Source organism: Oncorhynchus gorbuscha, linkage group LG15, assembly GCF_021184085.1.
Source record: "Oncorhynchus gorbuscha isolate QuinsamMale2020 ecotype Even-year linkage group LG15, OgorEven_v1.0, whole genome shotgun sequence".
NCBI classification, from domain to species: domain Eukaryota; kingdom Metazoa; phylum Chordata; class Actinopteri; order Salmoniformes; family Salmonidae; genus Oncorhynchus; species Oncorhynchus gorbuscha.
Window position 1 is genome coordinate 33,152,047 of NC_060187.1, and position 19,546 is coordinate 33,171,592.

Below are 19,546 nucleotides of genomic sequence, written 5' to 3' on the forward strand. Positions count from 1 at the left end.
GGACTCCAGATCACATCCAGATGTGATCTAGCCTGGATTTGAACCAGGAACTGTAGTGACACCTCATGCAATTACGTAAAACCACTGCACCACTCAGGAGCCAGTTGGAAAAGCATTTCAGGTGGTGCTGGTTGAGAGAATGCCACGAGTATGCAAAAAAAATGAGTAGAAATAGTAAAAATAAAGAAAAACCCTTGAATGAGTAGGTGTGTCCAAACTTTTGACTGGTACTGTACATTTTTATGTTCATTTTAGTTTTTGCTTTTCCCATTTTGTATCAGAAAGTATAATGGGTGTATATTATACTTCCGTTGATGGCAGTAATGCAACATATTGTATGCTAACCGCCTTTAAATCCCAAAGAAGAAGAAGAAGAAGAAGAATCTCTCCGCTCCCTGTTAGTGTTTGGCAGCTATGACAACGAAGTTTGAAAATGGGTGGTTTGACACCTCAAAAGAAGAAGCTCTCCTCCTCTAAAATGTCTCAGAAAGCTCTGAAATGCACCGTGCAAATTAAAATCCAAGCTGTAAGTACAACCTGATGTTATTTTCTCTCACTAAGTTTTTACTTGATCCATAATGCTAATACTATATTCGCAAATGAGCTAGCTAAGCTAACCCAAACCGCACACTCAATCTTCGCTAGCAAACGTTAGCTTGCTATCCATCTTCCAACCATCAATATACACACACAAACGCCTAAAACTACTGCAGCCAACTGCTCCCACTGTGCACAAAAGTGGTCCCCCAAGCAAAATAGCTAGATCAATAACGTTAGGCTTGCCAGCCCATTGTTGGATTTGTCTTTTAACGTTAGCTAATAATAGCTACGGTAGCAATTATTTGCACAAAGTAAGCAATTGCTATCTAGCCCAGTAGTGATCTACAATTTATTTGTTTGATTACAGATTACTTGTCCAGGGGTTGTGTTACCTAATAAGGAAGACATATACCTGAGTGTCTGCGTCATGGGACAGTTCAAGAAGACTCTCTGTCTGCCGCCTGCCTTCCCTCTTCTATTCCATGAGAACATGGTATTTGTGAAGGTAAGAAGGATAGAAACACATACTATACCCCGACCCACAACATTGCTTACAGCAACACAAAACAATCATGTTGTCACCATCAAACTTGCTTTCGTATGTTCTTTATCTCCATCTGAAGATGTTCACAGGAGCTGCTGACCCAGGTCACATTGTGGACCTCCTTGAAGGTAGTCATTTTCTCATTTCTGAGCCGTTTTGTGATATAATTTTATAACATAAAATATCTTATGTCTCTGTTGTCTTTCCATAGCTGACACAACATCCTTTGAACTGATTCAGCTTGTGCCTCCAGGTAGGACTTTCCAGAATGAAAAAAATGAAATGTCTTAACAGTTCATGGTTTTTAAGCATGATAGGGACATGCATTTCATAATTTCTAAAAGTAACCTATTTACAAATCATCTCTTGACTTGTTTTTTTCACACTACCTACGCTGAGTAAACAAAACATTAAGACCGCCTGCGGAATGCTTCCGGCACCTTGTAGAGTTCATGCCTGACGAATTGAGGCAGTTCTGAGGGCAACTCAATATTAGGTGTTCCTAATGTTTGGTATACTCTGTGTATATTCCCTGTTGTAAATTAGCATGGCTATACAGTACATAGAACAATGTACTAATGAAACAAATACCAAAAACTACACTAAACCAAAATATAAACGCAACATGTAAAGTGCTGGTTTCATGACCTGAAATAAAAGATCCCAGAAATGTTCCATATGCACAAAAAGCTTATTTCTCTCAAATTTTGTGTACAAATTTGTTTACATCTTCGTTAGTGAATATTTTATCCTTTGTCAAAATAATCCATCCACCTGACAGGTGTGGCATATGAAGAAACTGATTAAACCGCATGATCATTACACAGGTGTAGATCACGTGTAACCACACCAGCCCATGACCTCCAAATCTGTCTTGTTCACCTGCAGGATTGCCTGAGGGGTTGGGGCGGGGTGTTCATTCTGATTGGGTGGGCCTGGTTCCCCAGTGGGTGGGTCTATGCCCACCAATGGTTGCGCCCCAGCCCAGTCATGTGGAATACATAGATTAGGGCCTAATGAATTTATTTCAATTGACTGATTTCCTTATATGAACTGTAACTCAGCAAAATCTTTGAAATGGTTGCGTGTTGCCTTTACCTTTTTGTTCAGCATATCTTTTTGTATTTCTTTCATTAGTCCATTGTTGATATAGTCCCAAAATGTTTTGCATGTCAGCAATCACATTTTGAAGATATGTAACTTTCGAAATACAGCCGGTATGATGCATCATATGATGCAAAACACTGCATCATACTGTCTGTATTTTGAAAGTTATATCTTTAAAACTTGCTTGCTGACATGCAAAACATTTTGGGACTATATCAACAATGGACTAATATTTTTTGTGTGGAGTATTACTTTAAGCTATATATTGCTCTGTGGTTTTAGAGGGGGATATTTTGGCCACTATTGAAGAGAAGACCAGAGAATTCCTCTATCCAGGCCCCAAGCTGACACCTAGAGCCGATGGTCCTGAGAGAGAGATGCTGATGAGGAGATCTATCTGTTTCCCTGTGGGTGCACCACCTCCTCCACATGCTTTGTCATATGTTAAACATATCCAAAGCCAATTTTCTTTCATTTTGTTTTCTTGAGAATGCAATGATTGTAGATTTTGTGTTTGCAAATTGATCTTGCAAGCGATGTGTTATCTGAAGTCACTCTCTGGTTGGGTTTCCAGCTCCTTGTTAAAGGCTTTTGTTTTCTACTGTCCCCTCAGGGAATCTCTCCTAAAGTGGAGTTTGCAACCATGTCTGTCATTGAGGAATGTGATGGGAAAGATAGCCAGCCTCAGCCTGCCTCCCCTGTAAGTGTGTCCTCTCCTTACTGCCCTCATCACACCCAGTGTTTCCGTGTTCACAATGAATTGTGTTCAGCTGAGAGATTTGAATGATACCCAGACAGCCATAGTTAATAAAGAGGAAGGAGATGAGGGTTTCTCATTTCCAGACGAGACAGTGATCTAAATGGTTATTTGGTTTTAAAGCACGTCTTATAGCATACAGTGGGGCAAAAAAAGTATTTAGTCAGCCACCAATTGTGCAAGTTCTCCCACTTAAAAAGATGAGAGGCCTGAAATTTTCATCATAGGTACACTTCAACTATGACAGACAAAATTAGAAAACAAATCCAGAAAATCACATTGTAGGATTTTTTAATGAATTTATTTGCAAATTATGGTGGAAAATAAGTATTTGGTCACCTACAAACAAGCAAGATATCTGGCTCTCACAGACCTGTAACTTCTTCTTTGAGAGGCTCCTCTGTCCTCCACACGTTACCTGTATTAATGGCACCTGTTTGAACTTGTTATCAGTATAAAATACAACTGTCCACAACCTCAAACAGTCACACTCCAAACTCCACTATGGCCAAGACCAAAGAGCTGTCAAAGGACACCAGAAACAAAATTGTAGACCTGCACCAGGCTGGGAAGACTGAATCTGCAATAGGTAAGCAGCTTGGTTTGAAGAAATCAACTGTGGGAGCAATTATTAGGAAATGGAAGACATACAAGACCACTGATAATCTCCCTCGATCTGGGGCTCCACGCAAGATCTCACCCCGTGGGGTCAAAATGATCACAAGAACGTTGAGCAAAAATCCCAGAACGTGTCCCCCTGCTTAAGCCAGTACATGTCCAAGCCCGTCTGAAGTTTGCTAGAGAGCATTTGGATGATCCAGAAAAAGATTGGGAGAATGTCATATGGTCAGATGAAACCAAAATATAACTTTTTGGTAAAAACTCATCTCGTTGTGTTTGGAGGACAATGAATGCTGAGTTGCATCCAAAGAACACCATACCTACCCTGAAGCATGGGGGTGGAAACATCATGCTTTGGGGCTGTTTTTCTGCAAAGGTACCAGGACGACTGATCCGTGTAAAGGAAAGAATGAATGGGGCCATGTATCGTGAGATTTTGAGTGAAAACCTCCTTCCATCAGCAAGGGCATTGAAGATGAAACGTGGCTGGGACTTTCAGCATGACCATGATCCCAAACACACTGCCCGGGCAACGAAGGATTGGCTTCGTAAGAAGCATTTCAAGGTCCTGGAGTGGCCTAGCCAGTCTCCAGATCACAACCCCATAGAAAATCTTTGGCGGGAGTTGAAAGTCCGTGTTGCCCAGCAACAGCCCCAAAACATCACTGCTCTACAGGAGATCTGCATGGAGGAATGGGCCAAAATACGAGCAACAGTGTGTTAAAACCTTGTGAAGACTTACAGAAAATGTTTGTCCTCTGTCATTGCCCACAAAGGGTATATAACAATGTATTGAGAAACTTTTGTTATTGATCAAATACTTATTTTCCACCATAATTTGCAAATACATTCATTAAAAATCCTACAATGTGATTTTCTGGATTTTTTGTAATTTTTATCTGTCATAGTTGAAGTGTACCTATGATGAAAATTACAGGTCTCATCTTTTTAAGTGGGAGAACTTGCACAATTGGTGGCTGACTAAATACTTTTTTGCCCCACTGTTTGTCCCATTATCTTTGCTCTTGTGTACTTTTGAATTGTTTCAAAAGTACACAAGAATTGATTCACTATAGGCTTACTTAACAGTGGGAGTACTACCTAACATATTTTGTGAAGTCAGTTTAGGTTTACAGCCTATATTGTATTGTACGGTAGGCTCCACATTTTGTGAGCTGAACATGTATAAACATGTATCAATTATCCTAACACTCGTCAATACTCTTGTCTTGTAGACAGTTAAATGATATGTAAATTGTTTTACATGTTATCATTCAGATTTGTATGTCCTTGATGAAATACAAAAACAGGCTAATACTGTATAGTGCTACTATATTAACATTGGTACCTTTAACAGCTAAAGGCAGAGGTTGATCGTGGCACATATAAGAGCTCAATGATCACCCTAGTTTGACATTGACAAATTATTTCTGGATTTCTACAGAATTTATTTTTCTATTATTCTAGTCACTTTCCACCATATACCTATTTTGTTGCCATGGCTACTGACATCCCGGTAGTTTAGCAGCACATTTTAAGGTATCCTCTCCTTGTGAAGTTAATTATAGAGAAGCAGATCAGTGGAATTGATATCCAGGCCCGGTTTCTGGTGTCTTTGTGCTTTGTTTAGAGGAACAGCCAGTCAATCAGCGTTCGTATCCGTTGTTCTCACCTGACTTCTCCTCACTGTGTCCGTTGAATTTAAAGGGCAAGTTGTGCTCAGTTGCATAATATTTCCATTTACTTTTCAAACTGAAGATTTGCAGCTCCTTTCAGGATTTGTGTTTCATAACGGGTGCTATCAATTTTTCTAGTGTAATCCGCTCTGATGGCTATACTTTAAAGGGGTATTTGGCAGACAGACTGCAGGAGAGCGAGAGCAAGGTAGTCATCCATTTTCCCTGAGAACTTAAAAGCCCCTGCAGAATCAGACCAAAAAATAGATTTTTTTTTTTATTGTTCCAATAACAAATTACAAACCTCAGGCCTTTGAGTATTATCTATCAAGTCAGTGTTGTGAAATGTAGGACCGTTCTCCAGGTGCTGTTACCAGAGCCATTTATTTTAATGGGCATTATTGACAAAATGGCTGGATTTGGATGGGTGTAGGTATTCTGTCGTGACCCCCAAGGAGATGTGAATCAGAGTAAAGTGATAGGGAGAAGCATCATTGATGCTGCCTTTAGCCTTTCTTCATATGACGCTAATGGATACTCAGGATTCTCATTACCCTGGCAGGTTGAGCAATGCACTAAGGCTCCTCTTTTCCACTTTTACAATAGGAACCCTTTAAAATGTCTTGCCCTGTAATGGAGAATTTAGTAATTCTCTTCTCCCTCTGTCTCTTGTATCTAGTCTCTCAGACAGCTGTCTTGTCTATTTCCACTGTTGTCACTCCTTTTTTTGTCTGTGTTTGTGTGCATGTCACTCTTTGTGAAGTCTCACGGTGTGGACTTGACATGGCATTCTTTTTAAATGGGTTTTCTCGACATGATTTGCATCCGTTTGAATGGGTCTCGTTTCTTGTTTTATACGCTACTTGTGGTTCAGGCGTTGTTGTTTCAAGGACACCCTGCTTTATCACCCATTACCAATACCACCAGGCCCACTAATCATATCAGACAAGCACAACTCATGGTGGAAAATGGGCTTTTTGTGTTTAACCAAAAAAGAGAGAAAATAATTGGGAAAAAACGACTTAGTTTCATTTCATTATCGGTCCACTCCAAATGGCAATCTCAATCAGGATATATTTATTCCATTTCCTAAAAATGTGTTAATATGCCAGGATGTCCCAATTAGCATTTTTATTATATTTATTATACAACCATGTAATGCTATTATTAGTCTGAAGCTGGCCATCAAATAACATAAATTACTTATTTATCTGGGCATTGTCCACCGAAACTAAGATATTGCTTCTCAGAATTATGTTGCTAGCAACCATTAGAATCATTGAAGACATTTTGCAACCAAGGTGATATCCAAGCACAGAGGTGTTATTTACGTTGCATAGTTTTAATGGAGGGAATCACATTTTTTTCTAATAATAAGCTATTTATGCTTTTTGTCCCCCCACTTTATCTGAAATCACCATCACCTACTGATTAACTTGTCAGTTTTGCAGATTCAAATTGTTTTGAGCTAGGTGCTGTGTCAGTAATTATCTTTCGAAAGTAGCATGGCATTCAATATAATGCAGCTTTTTTTTTACCCAGTCTCAAAAGTGAATGGTTTGGAACTTTAAGGAGAGCTTCTCCAACTCTGATAATGAATGTGACCATGCGCAGCTCACAAAAATGATTGCTTACCTTTATGAAATTACTCTGTTCATGTAAAAATGACCAAATATATACTGACTGTTTTAAAGCAAAATGACAAACTATTTACTTATGGTGAACAATCTAAATAAAATCTGAATGATTGGGGTTTTCAATCAGCAGCTGGATGTTAGTTGTGTCCACTCCGGTAGGCTAAAATCCTATTTTCTACAGGGCATTTGGTAACATTGACCCAGCAAATTACATTGGAGGTCACTCAACTACTAAAGCCTATGCTTTGACATTGCGAAAGACATTTTACAAGCATCTGAATGCTGAAGGTGTCGTGCAGATGTACAAATAGCCTATTAGAACAGGGATAGGCCTACCTCTCGTTGGCCTGAGCAGCTGTCTCCCACACTGTGTGCAGTTGTTAACCAGTTAAATGTAACTAAATGTAATCTACGTAATCCCCAAAATAACTTATTTATCATTAGAGGGCCATAAACAATAACTAGTAATGCTGCATACTCAAAGGTTAAAATCTTACCTTTCTGGTTTAAAAAAGTTATAAATTGGTGGTCACTTTTGAGGACACGGGCTCAAGTATGCAGTAAAATATGAATTTTTTAATGTATTTCCTATTCAACAAAACTGTAAGGCTTGAAATGACAAGCTTTCTACATATAGCATAGTCAAGTGATAAAATGACTAAGATTTCACCTTATAACTGTAAAATACATTTATGTTTAGTGTTGGAGAAAATGGGCATATTTTCAAAAGGTCTTTCTTGATCAAAACATCTGCCCCCTTCACTGTGAACGTCTCACAGAACTCTTGATTGGCTTCCTGAACTCGTTAGGAACTCGCCTTTCGTCTCATATTAATCTATGACAAACGGAAAGTGTTTTGTTTAAAATCTATTAATTACTGATGAAACCACTTTTTATTATTAACCCTTTATTTTTACCAGGTAAGTTGACTGAGAACACATTCTCATTTACAGCAACAACCTGTGGAATAGTTACAAGGGAGAGGAGGGGGGGGGATGATTGAGCCAATTGGAAGCTGGGGATGATTAGGTGGCCATTATGGTATGAGGGCCAGATTGGGAATTTAGCCAGGACACCGGGGTTAACACCCCTACTCTTGCGAAAAGTGCCATGGGATCTTTAGTGACCACAGAGAGACAGGACACCTGTTTAAAGTCCCAGCCGAAAGACTGCATCCTACACAGGGCAATGTCCCCAATCACTACCCTAGCTTCCGAGGCAAACCAGCAGTGGTATGCAGGGTGGTATGCTGCTGGCCACTCTCTCCTGTTGTGCTGCGATATAAAGATTGTGCTTTGTCCGTGGCTGTGATGTACAGGAGTTGATTACAGTCGGAAGAACCAATGAAATGGTATGAAAATCCCAGTTTGAAGTGGTTTCAGATTTCACATCCTACGTGTCCGTGGGAACCAGGGCCAGGCGGTAAGCCATTTCGATCTACAGTATCCATTGATCGAATCAGATGCAAAAAATGTTGGTTGGTACCAGAACCACGCAGTTCCCCTTAAAAGAAGTTTAACTGACAGTCATATGCAGTTATATACATAAAAGTTAGGCTACTGAACTGAAAGGACCCCTCAATTCAGTCACAACAGATTAGGTATTTTCTGAATACATTTACATAAGTATTCAGACCCTTTACTCAGTACTTAGTTGAAGCACCTTTGGCAGTGATTACAGCCTCGAGTCTTCTTGGGTATGACGCTACAAGCTTGGCACACCTGTATTTGCGAAAGTATTCGGCCCCCTTGAACTTTGCGACCTTTTGCCACATTTCAGGCTTCAAACATAAAGATATAAAACTGTATTTTTTTGTGAAGAATCAACAAGTGGGAAACAATCATGAAGTGGAACGACATTTATTGGATATTTCAAACTTTTTTAACAAATCAAAAACTGAAAAATTGGGCGTGCAAAATTATTTCCAATTATATGGTATTGACAATTTGGACCTCATGAGAACCTGGCCAGATACAGCAGACTTTGTACTTGTAATCTTTATTTTGATAACACTCCACAGCCAAGATGAATATCCCCCTCTGTCAAATGACAGGATCTGATGTCTTGTCATGTTTGTTCATTACTTAAAAGAAAAAAAGGATCCCTGAGAAAACAAGGGAAAATGGTATTGATTGTGTTTCAGCAAGGCCGAATGCATTTGACCTGACGCACACTTTAATAAATTCTGAGAGACCCTGTCATTGATCTGAACAGCTGCGAGCTAAAACCAACAAATGTTTGGTTGTTTGTTACGCCACCTCCCTTTTTTCAGTTCATAAGTAAACATTAAAATCAATAGGCAATTTTAAACTGGAAAGTAAATTGTAGGAAATGAATGATGCTTCCCTCAATTGAAAACGCGACAGAAGTCACAGTGCTGGAGATTAAGCTGGGTTTTGTAGATTCTGACAACTGGAGAAGGAGCACGTCTTGTGGAAGTCTTTGATGGAAAAGCAAATGATAGATCCTTACATCAACTTTGCCCTCCGCCCTCAGTCTATTTATGTTGTGATGGTTTGTCCTTTATGACTATCTGTCTGAAGCAGCGACTACATTTAGCTGTTTAAAGATAAAAGCAGCACCAAATGGCACGTCTCCCTTACCAATCAGATGTGAATTGGAAGTAATACCGAACTTAGAAGTATTTGTCTTTTGTAAGCCTCTTATTTTATATTGCCCCTTTTCCAGTTACGGACAGCAATACTTTTATGTTGTGCTAAAAAAATAAGTCTGTCCCTAGACTAATAGACAGTATTCTAACTGTTGACATACCACTGTTTAGGATCAGAACACAGAATCCAATAACACTCTTTTAGAAGAGTTGAATTCAAAGAAATGTGAAACATTCAAAGCCTCAATAATATAGAGTAGTTACCTACATGCTACAATGGGTACATTTTAGCTTCTTTTTTTGCGGTATGTCTTTTGTCTACATGTTTTATATCCACTGATATTTTTATCCCAGGACTTGGCGTACAGCACAGACTAGTGGAGAAAATGAGTGCTGTTCAGAATACATAGATTACGTTTGTTTTTTTGAGTTAAATATTGTAGATACATTTTGATTTGGTTTCCTGCTTACCCATAATGTTACATACTTTGTTGTGTGACGGGGATGTGACTGTGATGTCATTATTCTAGGTTCCATAGTAGTGAGTCCAGTCCGTCTAAGGAGATCCACAGTCGAGTCCAGAAGATTCTCCACACCCATTCTACTGACAGGAAACTACACTTTGTGAGTAATGTATGACCTTTTAGGACAGACAAAGCATAGGCCCCTACTGATATTGACAGATCAATGCCTAAGACGCATTTATAATATGGAGCTTGGAACACTTCTGTTGGTTATGAAGATTAATTTGCATGTTATGGTACATTAGTTTTGCACTACATCTTTGTCCAGGCACACTTTGATTTTACTCATTTGGTGAGCTGAACTTCCTCTCACCTCTACATTTTTGTTCCCCATTTTCATTTAAATTTAAAGCCTTGAAATACCTGTTCGGCTCGGTTTACCTCAAATGGGAAAAGCTGTCGAGTTGGCAGGTGTTGTTAATAAGACGTATCACTTCCCACCCTTTGCTGTTTGAAATATCCTGATGGCGAAACCAAAGGGAAATCTGTTTAATTACCCTAAAGCTGTCTGAAAGCGGCTATGAAATAAAAGGGAGACGGGGTTCTGTGGGTGGGAGATCTTCAGGCAGTAAGCTTCTGTTAAGGGCTCATCTTCTCCAGCACAAAAATAGAGAAGGTACCAAGGAGCCTCAGCATGGTGCCAACAGCTACATGACTGAAGCAGAGCTTCAAGAGGAAGAGATGCTTAATCCACACATAATGAAAAGGAAACACTGAGGGGGATTTACTTAAGAGAATGAAATCAAACAACTAAAAGAGCTCGACTTTAAATAGGATATTTTGAATTATAGTAAACAGTGCTATATTTTGGGAGTTTGTGCAATTAATTGATTCGCTAATGTCACGTCACACACTTGGAGTGCATAATTATTTAATTTTTTCAGTAATGCTCAATAATTGTAACATACAAAATATTTGTATATTTTCAGGACGAGGATGGGTGTTCGGCTAAGCGGGGGCCTCCTCTCTCCTGTGAAGACTCTTTATGTGACAGCCAGGCTTTCCAGGACAGGTACACACTCTAGGCCTGTCATAATACTTTGAAACACCTAATCACTGACATCTTCATCATCATAATAACCAGAAAGTTTTCCCACAGACCATCTTTCCGCTGTTTTAACAATATATATTTATGTAGCAATTACTCCAGGATTATTTGTACGTTTAGTTATCTTCAAACAATAATTAGAACGATGTGCATTAATGACCTGTACTGTAGCATTAATGTTCTTAACCTGAGGCCTTTTCTGATGTCCTCCCGCTGCAGGGACACTCCTGGAGAGACATCTGTCCACCTGGACAATGGGACATTCTGGAGCAGGCAGGTTGCCAGCTACACAGGGAAACCCCACAGGGCTGTGTTTGAGGACAGTCTGGGACTCATCTACAAGAACATGTACAGGAGGGCCTTGAGCACCACCTGAGACCTACACTATTATTGCTTCAGACACCTGGCTGGGTTCCAATTATGACTGGTGGTACTTAATTGCTAAGATGAAGGAACACTGACCCTGTGCTATACCATAACCAACGCTTTGTCATATGTGCCCTGGTTACACTGATTTTTAGCTCATTTATAGGGTTACATGTGTGCACTAATTACAATTTTCCATATTTTTGTACTAAGAATGTTTATCTAAACAGATAATGACTGTACTTTTTCAAAATGTCTTTCCTGTCCATCTTGTGGATTTGGTGTACTCATTCTCTGGGTAGAAACTGGTTGAGCAGATGTTAATTCATTTGATCTCTTTATGTGGATTTGTACCCTCAGATAAAAAAAAAATCTCTTTCATGTTCCAGCAAATGTACACATAATGGAAAGGGTTGCAGAGAATAGCTTTTGTAAAACAGTCCATTTGGGCACAAATCAGCCCATTCAACTCAATTGGCTTATCAGGATGAAGATAAAGTACAGTTGACCAATGGTGGTTTTGTTCAATAAATCATTGGAAAGTTGAAAATTAGTGCTTGAACTAAGTATGTCCGTTCATCCTAAAATATCAATTCATATTGGATATGTCAGGGAAAAGTATGAATAGTTCCCAAGCAGTGTTTCTTGGCACTTCAGTCCAAAGCCTCTTCATCTTGATTTAAGTATACTAAATGGGGAAACTCCTAACAAGTATAGCAATGGTGCCTATGCATAATATTTGAAATCTTGATTTCCATTGTTTATGGCCATTAATTTAAAAAGGCCCAGTGCAGTCAAACATGTTTCATATATTGAACAAAAATGCAACATGTAAAGTGTTGGTCCCATGTTTCATGAGCTGAAATTAAAGATCCCTGAGACGTTCCATATGCACAAAAAGCTTGTTTCTTTCAAATGTTAAGCATTTCTCCTTTGCCAAGATAAGCCATCCAGCAGATGACTAAACAGCATGATCATTACACTGGGGACAAAAGGCCACTATAATGGAGTTGTCACAACAATGCCACAGATGTCTCAAGTTGAGGGAGCGTGCAATTGGCATGCTGACTACAGGAATGTCCACCAGAGCTGCTGCCAGAGAATTTGTTAATTTCTCTACCGTAAGTTGTCTCCAATGTCATTTTTAGAGAATATGTCCAGCTAACGTCAACATTGAGGAGTGCCCCATGGTAGCAGTGATATTATGGTATGGGCAGGCATAAGCTGATGGCAATTTAGATGCACAAAAATACCGTGACGAGATCCTGAGGCCCATTTTTGTTAACGGTGTCTGTGGCTAAAGGATCCAGTTATGTGAAATCCATAGATTAGGGCCTTATTAATTTAACTCATTAAAAATCTATGAAATTGTTACATGTTTATTTTGTTGAGTTTATATCCACACTGCATTTGGAATTAAATTGTGATAATGCCCTTAGTGCGTGCTGTTTGAAAATACATTTCAGACCGTTTTGGTGGGATGGAGTTTTGGCCTGCCAGGCAGCAAATTAGTTGATAGTTCCAAACCTCTGCCAATAACAGCTAGTTTTCAATTTTCCCCCTCCCCCTTATGATTGTCTGGGAGTAGTCTGACAATTATTGCTTGAGAAATTGCTATGAAGAGATTTGTTTTCAATTAAAATGATACAAAAAATAAAACAATCACAGTAAGGTACTTTTATTGTTTCCCAAAAATGTGATAAAGATAAAAAAAACCTTTGAATTACAAAGTCATAAAATCTGTTGATCCATTGTTCATGTTAATAAAACATTTAACAGATGCATCGACTCTCAGACACTTTAAAAATGGTACTGTGTGTTTAACAGGTTTCATTCAGGCATTAACATATAATGGTCTCAAGTTCAGAAAGTGAACTAGCAGCCAGCACCAATGGCTGCTTTTTCTGTCATGATCTGTTGGTGTTTCTGTTGAGGTTAAAGGGAAAGCATAAGCACTTCAAGTAGTTCATATCAAATATTTATTGTCAATTGTTATGCTGTTCCATACACTATGCCAAAAACAGTTTCAGACATGATATGAACTAATACTGTACATGACAAAGATCAAATGAAACTTACTGTCTGAACTCTGCATCAGCAAGCAACTCCACCACCATGGTTCTCTTCCGGTCTTTCTTCAGGACACGGGAATGATAGAAGTCCACAGGGCTTTCTACTACTGTAGCAACGTGGGACAAAGACATTCAAGCACAAAAAGGTTAAAATAGTTCCAAAATAAAAAGTACATTGTAAATCTTTACAGTAATTCTAGCTAAGAGTAGTGAAGAATAGTTGCTCAAGGTTTTTCCCCTCATAGCATTGAACACAACACATGGAGCACTGGGAAAATCAAGCACAGTTGAGGGTTAGATGATTACTGACCTGGAAATACTTGGGGAATCCATCTCTATCGTTCTTCTTGTAAAACCACTTGGGGTCCATTGCTCCATGCATTTTCAGTGCTTTGAGTTCGCCCTTTAATTAATCTTGTCATTTCAGGAGCCCGCATGTTAAACCGCCTGGCTCCAGTTGTCAAGTCCCTCTCCTGAACATGGCAAGCCAAGGAGGAAATATGCCAGTCAATGAGTGAACAAAAATTGCTAAATGTACTAAAAATATAACTTCTCCTTGTATCACACTAAATAATAAATAAACAAGGTTAATAAACAAGGTTACATGGACTTGTATTCACTTTGCGCTTCAGTTTCACAGCCTGTATGGAGGCACAGCATCTTTCTTCTCAAGCTCTGGGCCAATAACACTTTTCTTCATCAACTGCCAACAGAAAAAAACAAATCACAATGTAGAAGCAGAACATCTGAAAAACGCAGAAATCCGTGGCAGTCAAGGGGTTGAAATTCATGAAAAACTTCCTCGTTATTGAATTACCCAGCCTTGCATAACTGCACAATTCATTATCAATTCTACGCCATATATCACCTTCAAAACAAAATCAATGAAAGTTATTTACCTCATCTTGGCTCTTCTGTTCCTTTAGTTTTTTCAGGGAGTTAGAGACAGTCTTTGATTTGCTGCCATCAAAATTGATGTATAATCCCCCAAGCTCCTTCAATCTCAGGCCCGGGTCAATGCGGCTGGACAACTCTTTCCTATAACAGATTGTCTCAAATAATTACCCGGGAGAGGAAGCATTGTCTAGTCTCCAACTGGTTCGCTCTTGATATGTTAATGAAAATGAATGTGAAAAGTCTTTATACGTGCTTGGCATTGCAATTCAATATTTGAGTAAATAGCTCCATTGCTTGAGATTTGAAAAAAAAAAAAAAAAATCCTGCTATCCATTCAGACTAAAAATGGCAGTGTAGCCCTGTCAACTTACAGCCATTTTTAAATGCACAGATGACATGATCATGAACAACAACAAAAAACAGATACTTACAATTGTGGATTTCTGCTTGTGAAGAGGACTTGTGCATCTTTATCATAGTCTCCCTCCAATGGCCTCCGTGTCACCAGCAGTGTCCCCCTCCTTTTCCTTCTCATCCTCGTAGTACAGTACAGGGTGTGTCTATGACAAACAGGCCATCAGGAGCCGAGGCCTGAGCAGCAGCAGCTTGACGTCTGGATGGGTCTGCATCCTCTATACAGACAGCTTCCTCTTCACCATCAAGACCATCCCCTTCCTCCTCAGAATGCTGGCTATTGTCATCACTGCTTTCCAGTAAACTGATCACGCCAGATTTCTGTATAATGACCGTGTCCTCTGGGCTCCTCTAGCTTGTCAGCGTCAGATACACTGACCTTCAGGTTCTGGATAGAGGTCACCAAAATGGGCTCTGTGGTGTGAGGGGCTTCATCTTGATCAGCCCTTTCATTTTCAGTTACTATTGTGCTGCTCACATCCATAGTCTCCTCACTAGGCACTGCCTTACATTCCTGGCTGTCTACCTCCGATGGAGGACCTGTGTGGGGGTTTACATCTATGGCCTTTTCCTCAGACACCACTATAACAGGGGACATTGCATTTTCACACGCCGTTACTTTTACTGTATGATCGAGAGAGACTTGCGCATCAGCTGGTGTTATCGACTCCTGTTCTATTATCACTGGGGCATCCGCATCTGCTGCATCCTCAGTGGACAGCTCCCTCTGCTGGTCTTCTGATTCCACTGCAGGCTCACAGAGGGCCTCAGCCATCTCTGCATCAGCACTCTCACAGACTGATACTCTGACTTCAGACTCTGCTGGGATCACTTTCTCATCTTTTAGGATGTTTTGCTGAGCAGGGACATCCGCCTCAGAGGTATTCTTTTCTGGCTCTTCACAGACGGTTGTCTCAACGGACTCCTGTTGAACACTAGTGACCTCTGCATCCTGAGAGACTGGCACACTCCCAGTTTGCTCCAGAGCAGATTTTGGAACTTGGATGGGCTCTGGCTCATCAATCACTACATCCTGATCCTCAAGGATGATCTTTTCTTCACCCACTTCTATCACGGAGCAGTATGGATCAGCGTTGATTGCGTCCTCTAATTGATGGTCCTCTGACACACTATCCTCTGCAAACTCAGGTAACCTCACCTTATCTGACTAGCATAGGGATTTCTCAACTAGTATATCCAGGGCCTTGGCTGTTAGCCGGGTAAGTGGAACTGCCCTGGATCTGCGGTTGGATCCAGTGCGACTACTACAGGGGGTGCCGACTATCGCCTTGTATCACTCACTTCTGTCATCATGAAGTGCTTTGAGAGACTAGTCGAGGACCATATCACCTCCACCTTACCTGACAACCTAGACCCACTTCAATTTGCTTACCACCCCAAAAGATCCACAGACAATGCAATCGCCAACACAGTGCCCTGTCCCATCTGGACAAGAAGCATACATACCCATGTAAGAATGATGTTCATTGACTATAGCTCAGCATTCAACACCCTGGGTCTGAAACCCACCCTGTGCAACTGGATCCTGGACTTCCTAGCAGGCCGCCCCCAGGTGGTGAAGGTAGGAAACAACTCCACTTTGCTGATCCTCAACACTGGGGCCCCCTCCTGTGCTCAGCCCCCTCCTGTACTCCCTTTTCACCCATGACTGCGTGGCCACACACGCCTCCAACTCAATCATCAAGTTTGCAGACAACAGTAGTAGGCCTGATTACCAACAATGACACGACAGCCTACAGGGAGGTGAGGGCCCTGGGAGTGTGGTGCCAGGAAAATAACCCCTCACCCAACAACAAAACAAAGGAGCTGATCGTGGACCTCAGGAAACAGCAGAGGGAGCATGCCCCGATCCATAGACGGGACCTCGGTGGAGCAGGTGAAAAGCTTCAAGTACCTTGGCTTACACGTCACTGACGATCTGAAATGGTCCACCCATACAGACAGTGTGGTGAAGGTGCAACAGCGCATCAACCTCACGAGTCTGAAGAAAACAACGTTTTGGCACCTAAAACTTCTACAGATGCACAATTGAGCATCCTGTCGGGCTGTCTCACCACCTGGTATGGCAAAACTGCACCACCCGCAACTGCAGGGCTCTCCAGAGGGTGGTGCGGACGGCCAAACATCACCGGGGGCAAACGACCTGCCATCCAGGACACCTACAGCACCAGATGTCACAAGGTCAAAAAGATAATCAAGGATAACAACCACCCGAGCCACTGCCTGTTCACCCCACTATCATCCAGAAGGCGAGGTCAGTACAGATGCGTCAAAGCTGGGACCGAGACCAAAGCTGTTTTTCAATCTCAAGGCCATCAGACTGTTACATAGCCATCACTAGCACATCAGAGGTGTCTGCCCTATATACAGAGACTAAAATCACTGGCCACTTTAATCATTTTACATTTTGTACATTTCTCACTACTCATATGTAAATACTGTATTCTATCCTTAGTCTATGCCACTCTGACATTGCTTGTCCAAATATTTATATATTCTTAATTCCATTCCTTTACTTTGATTTGTGTATGTTGTGAAATTGACAGATGTTACTGCACTGTTGGAGCTAGAAACAAGCATTTCCCTACACCCGCAATAACATCTGCTAAACATATGACAAAATTTGATAACTATGAAACAAATTATGAAACAAATTCAGAATCATGTAGTAACCAAGTGTTGAATCAAAATATATTTTAGAATCTTTAATCTGTAGTGGCACCCCATCCCGTGAAGGGGACCGTTGTCATCATCTGACACTAATTAGCATAACGCAACGGACATAAATCTTCCTAGAAAATCTTCCTATTCATGAAAATCACAAGTGAAATATATTGGAACACAGCTTAGCCTTTTGTTAATCACCCTGTCATCTCAGATTTTCAAAATATGCTTTACAGCCAACGCTAGACAAGCATTTGTGTAAGTTTATCATAGCCTAGCATATCATTATGCCTTGCTAGCAGCAGGCAACCTTGTCACAGAAATCAGAAAAGCAATCAAATTAAATCGTTCACATTTGATGAACTTCAGATGTTTTCACTCACAAGACTCCCAGGTAGACAGCCAAAGTTCATTTTTTCCCTAAATATTATTTTAGTAGGCGAAATAGCTCCGTTTGTTCTTTATGTTTGGCTGAGAAATCGCCCGAAATTGCGGTCACCACAACCCAGAAAAATATTCCAAATTAGCTCCATAATATCAACAGAAACATGGCAAACGTGGTTTAGAATCCATCCTCAAGGTGTTTTCCTAATATCTATTCGATAATATATCCGTTGGGACAATTCATTTTTCACTAGGACCGATTGGAATAATGGCTACTTCTGTATTTCACGCAAGAATCTCTCTCGGAGCCACCATGTGACCACTTACGCAATGTGGCCACCTATGGCTATTCTTCAACAGAAATGCGTAAAACTACGTCACAATGTTGTAGACACCTTGGGGAATACGTAGAAAGCGTAAGCTCGTTGATGGTGCATTCACAGCTGAATAGGGAGTCATTGGAACGCAGCGCTTTCAAAACCTGGGGCACTTACAGATTGGATTTTATAATGTTCCAACCGGAGAATAATGTTCCAACCAGAGAATTCCTTTGACTGTAGAAATGTGATGGAACGCAGGTCGTGACTGAGAATATGTGAGCGCACGTGATCAGCTCATGGCACTCTGGCAGAGCCCTGACTCAATCAGCCCTTATTCCCCCCTCCTTCACAGTAGAAGCATCAAACAAGGTTCTAAAGACTGTTGACGTCTAGTGGAAGCCTTAGGAAGTGCAATATGACTCCATAGACACTGTATATTCGATAGGCAATGACTTGAAAAACTAAAAACCTCAGATTTTCCACTTCCTGGTTGGATTATTTTATTTTGTTTTAGCCTGCCATGAGTTCTGTGACACTCACAGACATCATTCAACCAGTTTTAGAAACTTCAAAGTGTTTTCTATCCAAATCTACTGATAATATAATACCGCAATGTCTCTGCCTGGCCGGTTCCCCTCTTTCCACTGGGATTCTCTGCCTCTAATCCTATTACAGGGGCTGAGTCACTAGCTTACTGGTGCTCTTTCATGCCGTCCCTAGGAGGGGAGCGTCACTTGAGTGGGTTGAGTCACTGATGTGATCTTCCTGTCTGGGTTGGCGCTCCCCCCCTTGGGTTGTGCCGTGGCGGAGTTCTTTGTGGGCTATACTCGGCCTTGTCTCAGGATGGTAAGTTGGTGGTTGAAGATATCCCTCTAGTGGTGTGGGGGCTGTGCTTTGGCAAAGTGGGTGGGGTTATATCCTTCCCGTTTGGCCCTGTCCGGGGTATCATCGGATGGGGCCACAGTGTCTCCTGACCCCTCCCGTCTCAGCCTCCAGTATTTATGCTGCAGTAGTTTATGTGCCGGGGGGGCAAGGGTCAGTTTTTGTTATATCTGGAGTACTTCTCCTGTCTTATGCTCTCTCTAATTCTCTCTTTCTTTCTCTCTCTGGGAGGACCTGAGCCCAAGGACCATGCCTCAGGACTACCTGGCATGATGACTCCTTGCTGTCCCCAGTCCACCGGACGTGCTACCTGTCCCAGACCTATTATTTGACCATGCTGGTCATTTATGAACATTTGAACATCTTGACCATGTTCTGTTATAATCTCTTAATTGAAATGCATTCCTGGGGACTAACTCATGAAGCTAGTTGAGAGAATGCCAAGAGTGTGCAAAGCTGTC

At 40.9% G+C, this 19,546-nt stretch overlaps 2 protein-coding genes and 1 pseudogene across 2 annotated transcripts; 2 read left to right on the forward strand and 1 right to left on the reverse strand.

Moving 5' to 3' along the window:
* Positions 1-354: 354 nt before the first annotated feature.
* Positions 355-2,978, forward strand: LOC123997233 (spermatogenesis-associated protein 6-like). The gene is made up of 6 exons (XM_046301394.1): positions 355-526; positions 908-1,045; positions 1,164-1,212; positions 1,296-1,337; positions 2,474-2,598; positions 2,805-2,978. The coding sequence occupies exons 1-6, from the start codon at positions 434-436 to the stop codon at positions 2,976-2,978; spliced, it is 621 nt and encodes a 206-aa protein (XP_046157350.1). The 5' UTR covers positions 355-433.
* A 5,092-nt stretch (positions 2,979-8,070) lies between these two features.
* Positions 8,071-12,316, forward strand: LOC123997234 (spermatogenesis-associated protein 6-like). Its single transcript, XM_046301395.1, has 4 exons — positions 8,071-8,114; positions 10,024-10,117; positions 10,947-11,029; positions 11,285-12,316. The coding sequence occupies exons 1-4, from the start codon at positions 8,071-8,073 to the stop codon at positions 11,439-11,441; spliced, it is 378 nt and encodes a 125-aa protein (XP_046157351.1). The 3' UTR covers positions 11,442-12,316.
* A 777-nt stretch (positions 12,317-13,093) lies between these two features.
* LOC123997235 lies at positions 13,094-16,285 on the reverse strand (annotated as a pseudogene).
* Between the last annotated feature and the right edge of the window lie 3,261 nt (positions 16,286-19,546).